This window comes from Parasteatoda tepidariorum, chromosome 11 (assembly GCF_982258835.1).
Source record: "Parasteatoda tepidariorum strain Cologne lab strain chromosome 11, Ptep-v5.0, whole genome shotgun sequence".
Lineage (NCBI taxonomy): Eukaryota > Metazoa > Arthropoda > Arachnida > Araneae > Theridiidae > Parasteatoda > Parasteatoda tepidariorum.
In genome coordinates, this window is record NC_141765.1 from 40,510,647 (window position 1) to 40,528,403 (window position 17,757).

A 17,757-nucleotide genomic window follows, 5' to 3' on the forward strand; every position below is an offset into this window, starting at 1 on the left:
AATATTTAAAAGATTATTTTGTAACTTTAGAAGTGATTGTGACATGTGATTTCTCATACTTATCAATAAAGTTTAAAGCTTTCAGAGGTTTGAGTGACCAGTAATAGATTCTGAGCAAAAACAAGCATTTTTAAAGATTTTATATCAGAAAATATAGCAATAAGCTTGTTACTCGTATTGATTACTTTGGTTGTTATTTGTTATTTTTCTTATAAAATTTCATAAAATTAGCTGAAATATTATTATTACATTTTTATAAAAAAAAGTAATATTTTTAACTTACGTTTTTTTTTCACCTTTAAAAATATTTAATAAGACATAAAAAAAAATTCGGGCCATTTTTTTATCAATTGCGAAATTGAAAAAAAAAACTTCCTTATTTTAAAATTTGAAAAAGAAACTTCCTAAAAAATTTTGCAAGATATCAGCATTTAAAGTAGTCTTGTAATCTTTTCACACTGTCAGGGGTGGAAAAAATGAATTTTTTTTCTCATATTTTGTAGTGAATTGTATTGGTAACTAATGTAAAAAGTCCGTTTTGAATATCTGAAAAATTTTCTAAGTAGTTTTTTTTACTTTTAAAGAAATCTCTAAATGTTATGAGTAAATTTCATTTTGTATCATAAAACAAAATTTAATAAGAAACGATAATACCTTACAATAATTATCCATGCACTAAAATGTGATGTTGCAAAGAAAGAAAACATACTTTTATGGGGGGATTTTTAATAAATCTTGTTTAATAGTACAAAATAAGATGTGTGAAAATCCCCTTATTAATTTCATTAAATGATTTTAAGACAACTTAATAAGTTTAAGATAATTTGAGACAAAAAAGAATTTTTTTATAATAATGCCCATATTTTCATGAATATTAAGGTCAGTTTATGAAATTTTATACAATTAATGTTTAATTATTGCCTAATTTTGTTGGCATAGGATGTTCAAAAATACTTGTTTTTGCTCATAATTTATTGCTAGTCTCTGAAACCTCTGAAAGCTTTCAAATTTATGGACAAGTATGAGCAATCACGTGATCCTTAAATTTTAACACCCCTAAAGTTATAGAACAATCCTCTAAGCATTTCTTTAGAAATTTAAACTAATGTCAAAAGCTGAGAGTGTCTCTTCCATTATTGTAGGGTATGTCAATGTCTGTTTTATATCTTTACTTTTTAGTATTTATTAGGGCAAAAAATTTGACCTAATGATGTGTAATTCATTTATAAATGATTTATTTTTAATATAGAACTTTTAAAACCTTGATAAACTTTACCTAGGTAAATTTAAAATAAAAATGTAGGGTATGTCAATGTCTGTTTTATATCTTTACTTTTTAGTATTTATTAGGGCAAAAAATTTGACCTAATGATGTGTAATTCATTTATAAATGATTTATTTTTAATATAGAACTTTTAAAACCTTGATAAACTTAACCTAGGTAAATTTAAAATAAAAATTTTTGGTATTTATAGTTTTATGTAATAAATAGTTTCAAACTGTGTCATGTCTACAAAAAAAGTTCTTAATTGGGGAATAGTTTAACAGATAGCAAGAAAGTCTTTGGTATGAAAAAGTAGTCTGTGAGCTATTTTTTGATTATATGAGGGTAATTGTCTATATTTTCTCAATTTTTATTTCATTGTTGTAATACAATAACCACATAATTACCTTCTTAACACATAATTGTCTATGAAGTTAATGTAAAATTAAAATTTATAATTGCATATTTTAAATTGTGCTTATATATTATTTAGTAGCTATGTATTTTTTACAGTAATTTTTATTAATATATCTATGACGTAAATAAATTCTGAAAAAGGATATTATATATGAAATAAATTAATCACTTTAAATACTTGTTCATTAGCAACTTTTTAGCTTCTTAAATAAATAGTTTTTTTTTTATAGGAAACATTTGAATATAATTTTCGTACTAATTCCACAAGCCTCGATGACAAATGGGTTTCAACTTTGTATCATTCTTGTGTTGTTTATGCTGCTCTTTTGTGTTTTTCTGTTTTTTGTATTCTTGGTGGATTATTGGCTTGGCATGCAAGACTTATCACAAATGGTGAAACCAGTATTGAAAGTCACATTAACAAAAGAGAAAGGAAGAATCATATTAAAGAAGGGAAAGTAAGCTAAGATAGTTCACATCTTTTAAAATGTTGAAACAATTGATTTCTCAAGTATTCAGTAGAATTCTGTTCAACATGTTAACTGCCTCATTTAATTTCTAGCTAATAGTTCACATTTTTAAAGCATGTTTCAACTTTGTAATTCTTAAGGCGCAGTTCATAGTTTTTCTGTCTTAAATGGAATATCACAATGCAAAAATTTCTTTTTCTGCAATTGATTATACTTACTAACTCTAATTGGAATTTTTGATTCACAATGAGAGTTAGGAATTAGAAGTATCTGTAGAAAAATTGTTGACCATATTAATAGTTAAGCTAATTGTGTTCTGTATTTACAAAAATATTCCAAACATTTTTGTTAACTGTCTGAGCTTCAACATTGCCTAAAGATCTGCTATTAAGAGTTGCTTTTCTACCAGAAAGCAAAGGTTTCTTCCTTTTTTTCTATGAGAAATTTGTGTACTAAAAAGAAATTTTTATACAAACTAGTCTAATGCAAAATGCTTTGTCGGTACAGAAAGGCTATTTTTGAAATATTTCATAAACATTAATTGTTTTTATTTAATGAGATAATTAGAGAGTAATCTTTGTTACGTAAAATTATATGATATGTGTATCTAGACAATATTAAAATCAAAATTTTTTTTATTAAAAGCATAAACCTGTCAGTGTATCTTTATAAACCAAATGACAAAGTTGAAACTCTAAGAAAACAGCGATAATACGAATGAATGACCCATGCAAATTGACAAGTTACTTCAACTAGAGAGAAAAACAGACAATTAAAAGAATTAAAAAATTAAAAGTTGACAGTTAAAAAATTAGTGTTTCCTCACCTACTAAATATTTAAGAACGTGTATCATGCATTCACCTTGATTTCTGAGAGACATTTTTATATAAATTAAACCAAATATTCATTAGTACTACTTATTCACCTAACTGCTGATTTATGTTTATCCATTATTTGGAAAACACCTATTTTTCAATAAATTTTTCTGTATTCTAAAATGTGTTATATTTTCAAAAATGCAATGCTTTTTTTTAATATTAAAGTAACATAATTTGTTGCACATATTTTTCGTGTTTTATTTTCAATATCATTAAAATATATGTATTTTGTTTAAGAAAATATGAATAGGAAATGAAATCAAGGGCGTCGGCAGCGGAGTGCAAGGGGGTGGACTTACATCCCCCTGGCTTTTTTTAAAAACAATTAAAGAGTATAAAAATTTTTTATTAAAAATATTTTTATTCAAAAACAAATAATTAAGCAATTATTGGTAGATAGACTTAGAGGTTGGGCAGCTCTGACGAGCAGGACACATTGACCAGAGGTTTATTCTACCCAAACCCTAGTCGTGATTAGCAAGAAAGCCCTAAAGTTGAAATAAAGTTCAGCAAGCACCTTACAGGAACATCTTACAGTTCCCAGGCATTGACACAATGCTGCCCTAGATGCTCAAATATTTGAGCAGAATAGACATCACAATCACAAAGTATGTGTCGTGATGTCTCTTCTTCTAGATGACATCCCCGACAAAGAGAATTGGATTCTATTCCCATAATGTTTAGGTGTCTCCTGAGGATACAGTGACCAGTAAGAGGACCTATGATCTTCCTTATACTGTTTCTATTAAGCTTTAAGAGCTCCTTTTGACGTACACTAGGACAGTCTCGATTCAGCTCCTTAGCTTGTCTCTGACTGTCAGCAGCGCGCCATTGCTCATGGGCAATCTTGCCCTAAAGCTTGAAAATGGTTGCCCTAAATGAGGAGGGAGAAATTCCCAGCGCAGGTTCAGGGCCCCAGAAAATTTCATTAGAGCCAACCCGTGCTGCTTCATCAGCTAGCTCATTTCCACCAATACCCATATGTCCTGGTACCCAATGCAGGGATACCTTGTTGTGAGCGGACAGGTCACAGAGGACAGAGAAGCATTCCCTCACTAACAAAGAGGTGAATTTACACCTTGACAGTGATAGGAGAGCAGCCTGATTGTCAGAATAGATGCGGATAGTCATATTTTGATATCCCTTGTCTAAGCATAACTTGCAGCACAAGATAATGGCATAGACCTCAGCCTGAAAAACGGTGGCATAGTTTCCCAGGCGAAAGTGAAGTTTGGTACCATCATTATAGCAATAAATTCCTGCTCCTGATTTGGCATCAATCTTTGAACCATCAGTGTACCATATTAGGCATTTGCCTTTAAGCCACCGAGGAGAATTAAATCATTCATCTCTAGTAGGAAAATGGATCTTGAAGGGCTTGTGAAAAACGTATCTTAGTGACATATAGTCACTAGGCATAATAAAAGAGGATATATCCATCACTTGTGAAACAAGATGTCCCCATGACAAGTGCTTGGAATACTCTTTCCATAGGCCAAGGTACATAAGACGCTTTACGCTTGTCTGAGCTTCAACTTCAATGCGTAAGTTCAATGGAAGAAGCCCAAGTGAGCTCTCTAGAGCAGCTGTAGGAGTGGTCCTGAGACAGCCTGACAGGGCTACACGGACCATTCTTTGTAGTCTGTTAAGATTAGACCTTGCGGAGCTCAATCTAGTCCTTGACCACCAGACGATTGCTCCATAAGTGATGATAGGACTAATAATCATTGAGTATACCCAGTAAACTATTTTGGGGGACAGTCCCCAGGTTCTACCAATAGCATTTCTGCAAGATCAGAAAATCTTTCTGGCCCTGTTGGTACAGTATTCAAGTTGATGACCCCAATTTAGTTTGGAGTCAAAATAAACCCCGAGAAACTTGACTTTTTCGTGAGTTCTAATTTATGGTCCAGGTATATGATGAAGGGAACGGACTTTGCTTCCTCGTCATTAGCCGTACCGTTGTATAGTGGAATTATGAATGTTCATTTAGGCCAATATTGAATGAATAAAACAATAACAGTTGAGTTTCCAGGAAATAATGTGCAAATCATTGAATGTAAATTTAGATTTTATTAAGTATAATTTGAATCAGATAGTGGCCACATCTTGAAAATAAGAAATCCCTTAAAGGGATGAAAAAATAATACTCTCTATTGAGAGATCATAAAGCCAGAACAACATTTCTGACCGTTAGAAAATTAAGACTGGGAGGCCCCCGAAGGGGTCCCAGCCTCTCCAATTTAGAAATTCAAAGTGAATATATTTATTCTCAACGGACAGAGAAAGAGTATGGGTAGGAGATCCAAAATTTGGCGATTTATCATAATATATCATAGCCAAAAACAAAGCCAACTAGCATATCCACATGGGTTAAAAAGAACACCTTGGCGATCACAAGTCGCCAACAAATTTATGTGAATTCTTATAACCATGCAACCGAAACATTTTAGCCGTTGGAAAATTAGAATAAAAAGTTATAAATAGATTTTTGTTTTCGATTAGAGGCGACATTGAATTAATATGTCTGCTTAATAATGAAATAAAAAGAAAGTATCCGTTACATTGATCTGGAAGAGAAGAAATAAATATTTTATGTTCGTTTAATAAGATTAAGTTTTTGATTTATTTTAAAAGTAATTCTATTAATAAAAATAAGCTTAAGTAATGAAGGATATTTTAAAAGATAGAAAATAAATATGTGTATGCCAATTCTGGCATCACAAGGTAGTATACATTACCTAGATCAAGTTGCCTTTTTCGTGTGAAGGCTACATAACTTATCTTGGATGGATTGACAGATAAGCCTGATTCAGAACATCATCTAGCTACTTCTAGGAGTGCGTTATTCATGATATGAGAGACTGTTTTTCCATGTTTACCTCTGACAACAATAACACCATCATCAGCGTACCCGATACAGGGAATGCCAAGAGCAGTTAACCGAACTAACAAGGAGTCCATTACCATACACCATAGGATAGGGGACAGAACCTCTCCCTGGGGGCATCCTGCGGTTGCATGCACTTTCATGCTTGCACCCAATAGAAAGGAACAAACATACCTAGAGGATAGCAAATTCGCTATCCACCTGGTAATTATTGAGTTTATGCCTCTGTTCCTAAGTGCATTGATGATAGTCTCAAGAGGGACTTTATCAAACCCACCTTCAATATCAATGAATACCGCGAGAGCCATCTCCTTATGTGTGATAGATTTTTCAAGCAGGTAGGAGAGCTCATACAGAGCGGTGTCTGTAGACTTGCCTGGTTGATAGGCATGCTGTGTGGAGGACAGTGACCTTTCTATGAGCACAGTGTCTCTGAAGTGTCTGTCAATTAGCTTTTCAATCGCTTTCAACAGACAGGAAGTGAGGCTGATTGGTCTGAATGATTTAGCCTCAAAGTAATTCCCCTTACCTGGTTTTGGTATGAAAATCACCCTGGTATTCCTCCAAGAGAGAGGTATATACCCAAGTACTATACAGGATCAAAAAATCCTACATAGAATAGAGGTCAGTGTATTCACCCCCTGGTTAAGCATCATTGGTATGATGTCATCCATGCCTGGTGACTTGTAGGACTTAAACGACTTTATATGGCCCATACAACCTTCTCATAGGAGACCACCATCTTGGCGGCCTCCCAGTCATTCCTACTACAAGTAGTTGTGGTAATAATATGTATATTTTCATTCTCCACAGAATGAGAACCAGGGAAGTGTGCTTCAAGTAGTTCTCCAAGAGCCTCTTCCCCTGATTCACTGTATCTTCCGTTTGTAAGACGGATGGCATTTAAACTGCAATTAAAGTCTTTAGTGAGAATTTTTGCAATCTTTGCGGTGGCAGAAGTAGTGTCAATACCATCGCAGAAAGTCTGCCATGAGCGAGGTTTAGATGCTCTGATCGCCTTGTTATAAGCAGTTAGAGCGTTTCTGAATGACTGCCATTCTCCAGATTTCTTTGCTCTGTTAAATAACTTCCTACATTTTTTTGGTAATTTACTAAGCTCAGAAGACCACCAAGGAACTCGCCTTGGGGAGCTAGTAGACGTACCCTGACAAGAAATATGATACGAATCGAGTATGATCTGTTGCACTTAGTCAACAGTCCACTCCACATCATTAACATTATTGTACTTACCAGAGAAGCTCCCCATCTTCTTCTCCAGAGTTGCTCTAAAGGAACCCCAATAAGCTGTTCTGGGGTTCCTCCTTACGACCTTCTGTCCTGAGAGGCCTTTAATAGAGAAAGTAATTAGTTGGTGATCTGAGGCAGTGACGGCCCCAGATACCTTCCAATCATTAACGTAATCTACTGATTTAGAGTTACATAAAGTAAGGTCAATGACTTCCCTTCTGTTACACGTAACAAAGGTAGGTTCATTGCCTTTATTAAGGACATACAAATTAAAATGTAAAATATGTTCCATGAGTACATCCCCCCGCTGGTTACAATCACTGCTATCCCACACTGTGTGGTGAGCATTTGCATCACAGCCGAAGATGAATCTACAGCTTGAACTACAGTGGGCAATTAGGGCCCTAGTAATGTCAGCTAATGGATCCCTCTCCTCATAGGGGAGATAGGCTGAGACTATGACAAAATCAGAGATTGACTTATTATCATAGAATTTTAGCTTTACTGCAACTAAATCCCTGTTAAGAAATTTAACAAGATTAAGGGCATTTAGATTAGACCTAGCTATTATGCAGGTCCTGGGAGGATCGCAATGGGTATCATAAAAGATATTAAAACCTTTAACATTGAGACCCATTATTTTGCCCTTGCGGGTCCAAGGCTCTTGTATAAGAGCAATATCTAGTTCTCCATCATTCAACCTTTTGGCCATAAGGCTTGAGGCAGCAATGCTATGATGGAGATTGATTTGACCAACCTTGATTGTAGCCATTGGTTAGCAGTATGAATGAAACCAGAATGGCTCCTATCCTGGTTATTTTTTGGAAGAAAGATCTTCCTTTATCAGCTCCATTGCTTCATCAATACCAAGCATGGAAACTGGTGAGTCAGGTTGTAATGTTACGTCTGACCCAGAGTCCAACCCAAGCTCTGAAAAATCAAGAGCCCCAATTGAACTTACCTTGGAATCAGGGGAATTTGCCGGCCAATGTTCATCCTCCTGTTCCATGTCCTCTTGGACATCAGGTTCTACAGGGAGGTCCGATGTTGTTGGAGCCTCAACTGCTTTTTTCCTGTTAGGATCGTGGATAATTTTAAATACTCCACGATCCACTCCAGTCAGTGCGCAAAAGTTTGCCCTTGCAATTGCTTCAGCGTCTTCAGGCTCCACCTCAAAGATCCATCTAGAGGTGCCAGGTCCCACAGCACTTTGCAGAACCCTCCACCCCATCGACTTCAACCCTGGGTTTAGTCTCTGAAGACGCCATAAAAAGGTGCTCTGCTCAGAGAATTGCTCCTTAGTTTTAAAGGCAACCTTCACGGGCTTGGGAAGCTCGTTTGCCCCTATGACCTTGAGCTTAAGGTTACCCAAGGCTTTGTTGTTAAAGTGGTCTTTAATCCACCCAACAGTAAAATCATCACATTGAATTACCAGCGCTCCTCTTTGGAGGTGGTTATTATAAATCTCGGGCATTCTTTCGCCACCAGGAATGGCGTCAGTCCGCTCCAAGATTTCCTTCAAGATGTTATTTGAGTTTTCCATAGAAAGCTTGTCCGGAGGAAAATCCTCCAGGACTATAGCAATCTTGGTAGACCCAGTTGCACAGGCAAAAGAGACCCCAGATTGGAGGCCCCCGGTTGGATCCCCCTCTCCAGCTCGGCTATCCCCACTAGGGGGAACCACTCCGCTGGATTGGGCTCTCCTCCCAGGAACAACATCCTCCCTGGGCTTCTTTCCAATTTGGGTTGGCGCATTGGGAGAGGTTGTTGCATCAGAAGACCTTGGTCTCTTAGCTCCTCCACTCGCCGCAATGGCCCTCATTTTTCTTAACTTCTTCTTCTGGCTCTTGGACAGTCCAATGGTACCAGACACACTGTCCCCCGAGTGCCTCTGGGGACCAGAGACTTCTACAGAGGAAGGGCCTGAACTTTTGGACGCCTCACCAGCATCCGAAGCAGACTGCAAAGCAGCGGTATTAGCACTGGGCTCACCCGAGGGCTTACCATATGCTACTGGAGACTGTATTACACTTTTCGAACAGGAACCTCTGCCTAATTCCTGAATGCATCCCTTGTTAACCGGCGCGACGGATGATGCCGTATCCAAGGTTTTTCGTTCGCTCATCATGATGTTTGCCTGCCATTTAGTTACCCAGTGAGGGGTATCCAGGGGGCACCACGTGGAGGCGGCAGGCATTACCCCCTTAAAACCTTTAACATTGAGACCCATTATTCTACCCTTGCGGGTCCAAGGCTCTTGTATAAGAGCAATATCTAGTTCTCCATCATTCAACCTTTTGGCCATAAGGCTTGAGGCAGCAATGCTATGATGGAGATTAATTTGACCAACCTTGATTGTAGCCATTGGTTAGCAGTATGAGTGATACCAGAATGACTCCTATCTATCCTGATCATCTTTAGAAGAAAAATCTTCTTTTAACAGCTCTATTGCTTCATCAATACCAAGCATAGAAGCTGGTGAGTCAGGTTGTAATGTTACATCTGACCCCGAGTCCAACCCAAGCTCTGAAAAATCAAGAGCCCCAATTGAACTTACCTTGGAATCGGGGGAATTGGCCGGCCAAGGTTCATTCTCCTGTTCCATGTCCTCTTGAACATCAGGTTCTACAGAGAGGTCCGATGTTGTTGGAGCCTCAACTGGTTTTTTCCTGTTAGGATTGTGGATAATCTTAAAGACACCAAGATCCACTCCAGTTAGTGCACAAAAATTTGCTCTCGCAATTGCATCAGCGTCTTCAGGCTCTACCTCAAAGATCCATCTAGAGGTGCCTGGTCCCTCAGCACTTTGCAGAACCCTCCACCCCATAGACTTCAACCCTGGGTTTAGTCTCTGAAGACGCCATAAAACGGTGCTCTGATTGGAGAATTGCTCTTTGGTTTTAAAAGCAATCTTCACGGACTTGGGTGGCTCGTTTGCACCTATGACCTTGAGCATGAGGTTACCCAAGGCTTTGTTGTTGAAGTGGCCTTTTATCCACCCTACAGTAAACTCATTGCATTGTAATACCAGCGCTCCACTTTGGAGGTGGTTGCTGTAAATCTCGGGCAGTCTTTCACCACCAGGAATGGCGTCAGTCCGCTCTAAGATTTCCCTTAAGATGTTATTAGAGTCTTCCAGAGAAAGCTTGTCCGGAGGAAAGTCCTCCAGGACTATAGGGATCTTGGTAGACTCAGTTGCACATGCAAAAGAGACACCAGATTGGAGGCCCCCGGTTGAATCCCCCTCTCCAGCTCAGCTATCCCCAATGGGGGGAACCACTCCACTGGATTGGGCTTTCCTCCCAGGAACAATATCTTCCCTGGGCTTCTTTTCTTTTTGGATTAGCGCATTGGGAGATGGAGTTGCGCCAGAAGACCTATGTCTCTTAACTCCTCCACACGCCGCCATGGCCCTCATTTTCCTTAACTTCTTTTTCCGGCTCTTGGGCAATTCAATGGTACCAGACGCACTGTCCCCTGAGTGCCTCTGGGGACCAGAGACTCCTGCAGAGGAAGGGCCTGCACCTTTGGATGCCTCACCAGCTTCCAAAGCAGACTGCAAAGCAGCGGTATTAGCACTGGGCTCACCCGAGGGCTTACCATATGCTACTGGAGACTTAATAAAACTTTTCGAACAGGAACCTCTGCCTAATTCCCGAATGCATCCCTTATTGACCGGCGGGACGGATGATGCAGTATCAAAGGCTTTTCGTTCACTCATCATGTATGTTTGCCTGCCATTTAGTTACCCAGTGAGGGGTATCCAGGGGGCACCACGTGGAGGCGGCAGGCTTTCCCCCCAAGCAATTATTGATACATAACAATTAAAAAAACTGTTTAATCAAACAAAAATTATAATTATCTTGTTAGTTGTCCAAATCTGTTTATAACTTTTTCAATGAATTCTGAGTCATCTTTGATTCTTTTCTTATGTAGTATATATATCTTCTAAAACTTCAAGATATGGCTCTTTGTCCAGTTTGTTCATCGCATTTGGGTGAAGCCTAAGGAGTGAAAATGTTTTTCTTTGTGTAGAAGAAAAACAGTCTTTCAACAAAGATATAATGGAGCCCAAATAAGGTATAAAGATTGACCTCCTGAAAAATTCTTCTGCGGTTTCAGCAGGCACGTTCAATCTATTAGCTTGTCTAGATGCCACTCAAGGTTAATTCATTTCAATGCCTAATTCTTCGCAAATGTGTTCTGCTTTCGTGAAAATTGTAGTAAACTCTTCAGAAGCATTGTTTCGATGAATTTGCAGCACATCTATCAATTTGACTACGTAATCAGTTACTTCTTTTAGATTTGTGTTTACTTTTTGCAGCTGATTGCACACAGGTTCAAGCTTGGCAGAATAAGTAGCAATAACAAAAAGTGATACAATGTATGTTGGCGTCGTAGCAGCTGTTAAAAGTATATCCTCCTGATTCCAAATGTGCCTTCAAACCTTCGTTTCCAGATTCAACACGATTAAAATATTTATTAAATTGTTTTCTTGAATTTTTTACTTTTTATTGTTATAAATTTTAAAAGAAAAATATAAAGTAGGCATAAAAAAAGATTCTTATGGAGGCAAATAAAGTAAAACTGAAGAATTTTTGTTTTATTCTATGAAGTTCTCTCTTGAAGATTTTTTCACTTACTTAAATCGTGATTGAAAGGACAAAAATTTGATTTTAAAAAAATTATGTGTCAAAGAAAATATTCACTGCATGTGTCTGCTCTAGGGCCATTTGAATGGTTTTAGGAACCTTCAGCTCGGTTCATATTGCCATTAAAAAAATCTAATTTTTGCATTTTTTAAAATTATTTTATTACAAGAACAAAAAATTTATGTAATATTTTATGATGAAGCTTTAATATAATATTTATATTAAAAAGTTTAAGGTAACAATACTTTCTTGATTTTTGAGTGGTAAAGTCTTCATCAGTAAAATAAATTTCTTCAGTGCTGGAAATTTTCGTTTTAGCTTAATAAATTAAAGTTTAAAATTGTTAGTTTTTGTTTTGATTTTCCATTTTCTGAAATTTTTTATACAATGCTCCCTTTTTGCATTGACATTTTATTAAATTTTTCTCATTATGTTCATTTCATTTAAAAGACCATAGGAAGCAATAATATATTGATATTGTTCAGGAATATGATTATATGTGTTGGCAATTTCAAAGAGGTTGGATCAGCGGTAAAATTGAAGTCGATAATTTTAATTTAGGATGATTATGTGAGTAAATAATCTTATCACAGAGGAAGTATTGTGCGATCCAGGATTTTAAATAAAAGGCAGATAAGTTAATTATGCTTATTCTTCACAGTTCAGTATGACAATGGTGGCTGACATTTCAATTAAAAATAAGTCATGAAATGTATTCAAAACAAAATAAAAATGTACAGCAGGAAGGAAGAGTTTTAAGATAATATACTTTTATATTTTAACCTTTTCTGACTTTTTTTGATTAGCGTTCTTGTTTGGGTTTTATTTTTTCATACTACCATTTCTTTACTATTTAGAATTAGAATTTAAGAATTTACTTACTTCTTAGATTTTGGAATTCCAAATTTGGTGGAGATTGCAGACTTTTCTCTTTCTCTTTCTTAAACTTTTAATTTTTTTCTCTTTCTTATTAGTTGCACTCCATGTAGGATGACTAAAACTACAAATTACTATTTTACCTAACTATGAAATTTTGCTTACTGAAAAAGTTTGAACAGAAAAATGTATCGTTTCATAACTTTTGCTCCCTACTGTAAATAAAGCAAGGTATTAAAAATAAAAAAACTTTTTATATTTGATGGAATCTATGCATTGGCTATAAATTGTTACAAATTAATTATTGTTATAAATTATGCTCAAGAATATTGTTACAAAGTATGTTCTGGATTATACAAAGATTTTGTTAATCAGATCAACTTTGGTCCAGATTGGTGATAAGTGGTGCTCTACTGTACTTAAAAATCAAGTTTTTCTATTAAAGAGAGACTTACAAACTATTTTCAAAATTTTGCAATGGTTTAAAGATATTGAAAAATCATCAGAAATACTTTTTTCCCTTCCAAAATAGGAAAAAGATAAAAAAAATTCTAGAAATTAAAATGTATGTTACATTTTATCTCTAAGCATTTGCCTTACAAAATTATTTTAAGCCCAAACAAACAATGCTAAAAAGTCGATACAAAATTAACATAAACTTCTTCTTTTACTAGCAATTCTAAACTAAATGAAATAGTATTTTTGTGAGTATAAAAATTATTTTAGTTATAATGAAAACGTTATTCCTCCTATGTATAATTCTGTCTGTAATATTCCATGATTTTTACATGGGTATATAGTTGAGCCAACTTTTCTTTTAAATTTTTATACAAATATTTTTAATGCAGCCTGTTTTTTAAAAGATATGTTAGTGTATAAAAGATCACAGAGTACTTGACTCAGCCTTTCAGATTTCCTTACTCTGTTCTACATATCTTTTGTTTTTAATTTCATATGTCCTACAATTCTCGTTTAAATAGTTATAAGAATATTTTGTATCATTTTTTAATTTTTTTTTTATGATTTTCTTTGTTAATTAGATCTTCATTACAGTAATTATTTTTGTCTAATTTATTTGTTTATTCTTGTTCTTCATAGATATATGAGAATCCTTTTGATTTTGGTGCCATTAATAATTGGAAGATTTTTTTACGAATTGATTATCTGGGGTGAGTTTTAAAACGAATGGTTCTAATTAGGTTATCCTTGTCTGTTTTTTTTTTTTGTTTTTTTTTTGAATTAAATATTGCCATAAAATTTCTTATAAATCTAAATTTATTTCTTGACTTGAACATAAAATACTTTTGTTAAGAAATATTAAAAAAATTGTAATGTCATTAATAAGCAATTATATAATATTTGTGTCTTTGTTCTTCACTTTTTACATTAACATGTTATTAATTTTCATAGTGTGTTGTGAAAAGAAAAGGTTAAACATTACTTTAAAAATACAAAATTGGACTATCAACTAATAGATCAATCTGTTATATGAGCTTATTTTTAAAAAAAAAGAAATTTTAAAAAATGAAAAGAAAATTTGGACAATTTTAAAAATTTTGCAGGTGAAGAAAAAATAAATGTACTAAAGTGTAGGGCCAGATTTTGCTTGACAAGAAGTCAAGTCATAACAATATAAATTTAATAAGTAAGAATCAGATAAAGCAATAAAAAACATAAGACAATAAAATACATCAGCATAAAACTTAAAGACATAAATTTAAAATGTTTAAATTAAAGTTTTTTTAAACTTTTTTTTTAATCTTATTACCTATTTAACTTTAGTTTTAAAATAAATTTTATCCCTAAAGAAATGAAACCAATTTTGTTACCAAAATGCGCAGAATATTTTAATGTAATTTTAAATCATATTTAACTGCAATCAATGTATTTATGGTACAAGAAAGCTCTTTTACTTTCTTCGGGATGGAAAGCTAGATGGAAAATGATAATTATGGTTTTTAAATTGTGTTCCATATTTAATGTTGTATGCAATTTTTATAATCTTTTACATGGAAAGAGGGAGAAAGATAAGATTGATTGATGATGATATGCCTCTATGAGATAAGAAATTAGTTCTGGCAGGCCAGATAGCTGTTAAATTTTGAATTATTAGCAATTTTTTTTGTAGAAGTGTACAGCAGTGATAACATTGCAAAAATATTGCTTTCAAATGTTCAATTTCATTTTAAGATAATGACAGGGATGCTACGCTTGCGTCATTTGCGACAAACTGAGAAAAAACGGCATAACTGCGCCATTTTGCGACATTCAGCTCAGTTTCTGCCAAAGCTGCGCCATTCTGAGACAAAACGTCCAAAATTTGGCAAACCTGAATTCATTTTCAAATATTAATCCGCATCGCCGTGAGTCATTGGAGATCATTTTGCCGTTCACGTCTCCACGGGATGAAAGACTTCCACGAAAAAGCAGAAATCCGCTTTTTTCACCCAATTTTTAAAATTTTCGACCATGTTCCAAAAACTAAAATTTTTAGGGAGTCCAATTAGAGAAACCCAAGCCGCCGGAACGATAGTCGGATTCCCGCGACTTCCGCTATAGAGTGGAAAGGAGTCTAAGCGTTTCGTTTCGACCACCGATATTTGATTTTTTTTTTCGTTTGGCAGATTTTCGGAATTTTAAATATTAGGAACTACCCTGGGAAATGCTAAAATCGCGATTTTTAATCAGGCGATTTTAATATCAATCATCGATTTTCGTATTTAACTGATTTAAAACTTATGTGTTGCGATTTTTTTTTACGCTGATTACAAATCGTACTAGCAATTCCTATTCACTCAATTTAAAAATTCAATATCGCGATCTGTATTCTCGCGAGTTTAAAATCCAACGTCGCGATTCGTATTCACGCATTTTTAAATTTAATATTGCGATTCGTTATCACGCAGTTGTAATATCAGATCTCGTTTTTCGTATTTGTACGCTATTTAAAAATTACTCATTGCGATTCGTATTCACGTGATCTAAAAATTATTCATCGTGATTCTTATTTACGCGATTTAAAAATTCAATATCGCTATTTGTATTTTCGCGTTTTTAAAATCCAACAGCGCTATTCTTATTCACGTGATTTTAAAATTCAAAATCGTGATTCATATTTACGCGATTTTAAAATCCAACCGCACGATTCATATTCACGCGATTTTAAAATCCGAAATAGTGATTCATATTGACGCGATTTTAAAATCCAATATCGTGATTTGTGCTTTTTAAATCCAGCAGCGCGATTCATATTCACGTGATTTTATAATCCGAAATCGTGATTCATATTCACGCGATTTTAAAATCCAATATCGTGATTTGTATTTTCGTGTTTTTAAAATCCAACAGCGTGATTCATATTCACATGATTTTAAAATCAAAAATCGCATTTCATGTTCACTCGATTTTAAAATCCAATATCGTGATTCATATTCACGCGATTTTGAAATCCAATATCTCGATTCATATTCACGCGATTTTAAAATCCAAAATCGCGATTCATATTCACGCTATTTTAAAATTCAATATCGTGATTCATATTCACACGATTTTGTAATCCAATATCGCTATTCATATTCACGCGATTTTAAAACCCAAAATCGCAATTCATATTCACGCAATTTTAAAATCCAGTATCACGATTCTAGAAAGAAGTAGAATTAAGTTTTTTCTTGAATTAGTTACTGTAAAGATGTGATATATTTTTCTACAGTTGTTGCATTTAAACAATTACTAAGTGCATTCATAATCACATTTTATGATTGTATATTTAGCTATATAAATTAAAGGAACATAGTCAACTAACTGATCTTGTGAATGCAAGAAAGTACAATCTACTAGTCAATGCCAATTAACTAAAAAGTTTACTTTTATGCTTAATAAAGGATGCAAGTCATTTTAGAAAGAAAATTATATTTATATGTGTCTTTTTAAATTGTTTATAATAGTTTTTATATATTTCTGTTTTGATATAAAAATGTATGTATCCTAATTTTTGGCTATTAAGTGCTCCCTAAAATTTTCTTGAAAAATTCCTACCTAAAATATTTCAAAATTTCACTGCACCTCCTGAATTCTATCAAAGAGTGTTTTTTTTTGTGTTATTTGCATTTTCTTAAACTCTCATTATTTAATTACTGAATTTCTTTTTTAATTATTGAAATCTGTAGACCTTCCTTTGTAACTTAATAGTTATATACTGAAAGAAAACACAAATAATTAAGATCAAAAGGAAAAAACTTCTTTGAAAAAAACGCGCTAAAAAGCAGCAGAAATTTCAGAAAAAAGTATCAATACAAAACAAATGAAATAAAACAAAAATACGACCACCGAAGCCGACGTCTTCAGGGGGTACCGGCCCCGGTAGCCATTAAAAACAAAACCATTTCTATTTGAGGGAGAAGCAAAAGCTTAAAATATCTCCCTCAGTACCCCGATGGTTTTGTATAGAGGTCCAGGAAAAACAAGATACATTCAAAAGAATAAACAAATTACGAAAAGAAAATCAATAAAAATCATCAGAAAATTAAAAACTCACAGTCACAGGTCAAGAATCAACTTCAAAAGCGGAGGAAAAGAAAACACAAAAACTGAAAAACAACGCCCCCTATAATAATGCGCAGTAAAAGTTTAAAAATGACTCATTTTTAAACTTTTACTGCGCATTATTATAGGGGGCGTTGTTTTTCAGTTTTTGTGTTTTCTTTTCCTCCGCTTTTGAAGTTGATTCTTGACCTGTGACTGTGAGTTTTTAATTTTCTGATGATTTTTATTGATTTTCTTTTCGTAATTTGTTTATTCTTTTGAATGTATCTTGTTTTTCCTGGACCTCTATACAAAACCATCGGGGTACTGAGGGAGATATTTTAAGCTTTTGCTTCTCCCTCAAATAGAAATGGTTTTGTTTTTAATGGCTACCGGGGCCGGTACCCCCTGAAGACGTCGGCTTCGGTGGTCGTATTTTTGTTTTATTTCATTTGTTTTGTATTGATACTTTTTTCTGAAATTTCTGCTGCTTTTTAGCGCGTTTTTTTCAAAGAAGTTTTTTCCTTTTGATCTTAA

General features: G+C 34.3%; 2 protein-coding genes across 3 annotated transcripts in view; one reads left to right on the forward strand and one right to left on the reverse strand.

The window, feature by feature from the left end:
• LOC107439422 (palmitoyltransferase ZDHHC16) overlaps nucleotides 1–17,757 on the forward strand; it is a 103,118-nt gene that overhangs the window by 21,214 nt on the left and 64,147 nt on the right. For both annotated transcript variants that reach the window (XM_016052020.5, XM_087155214.1), the window contains exons 7-8: nucleotides 1,912–2,139; nucleotides 13,795–13,865. In XM_016052020.5, coding sequence (XP_015907506.1) covers nucleotides 1,912–2,139; nucleotides 13,795–13,865 — 299 coding nt within the window. The remainder of the gene's footprint in view (nucleotides 1–1,911; nucleotides 2,140–13,794; nucleotides 13,866–17,757) is intronic.
• Nucleotides 9,567–10,421, reverse strand: LOC147801362 (uncharacterized; the record flags this gene model as incomplete). The annotated part of the gene is made up of 1 exon (XM_087155095.1): nucleotides 9,567–10,421. A coding segment is annotated over one exon (855 nt), but the record flags the coding sequence as incomplete, so codon positions are not given.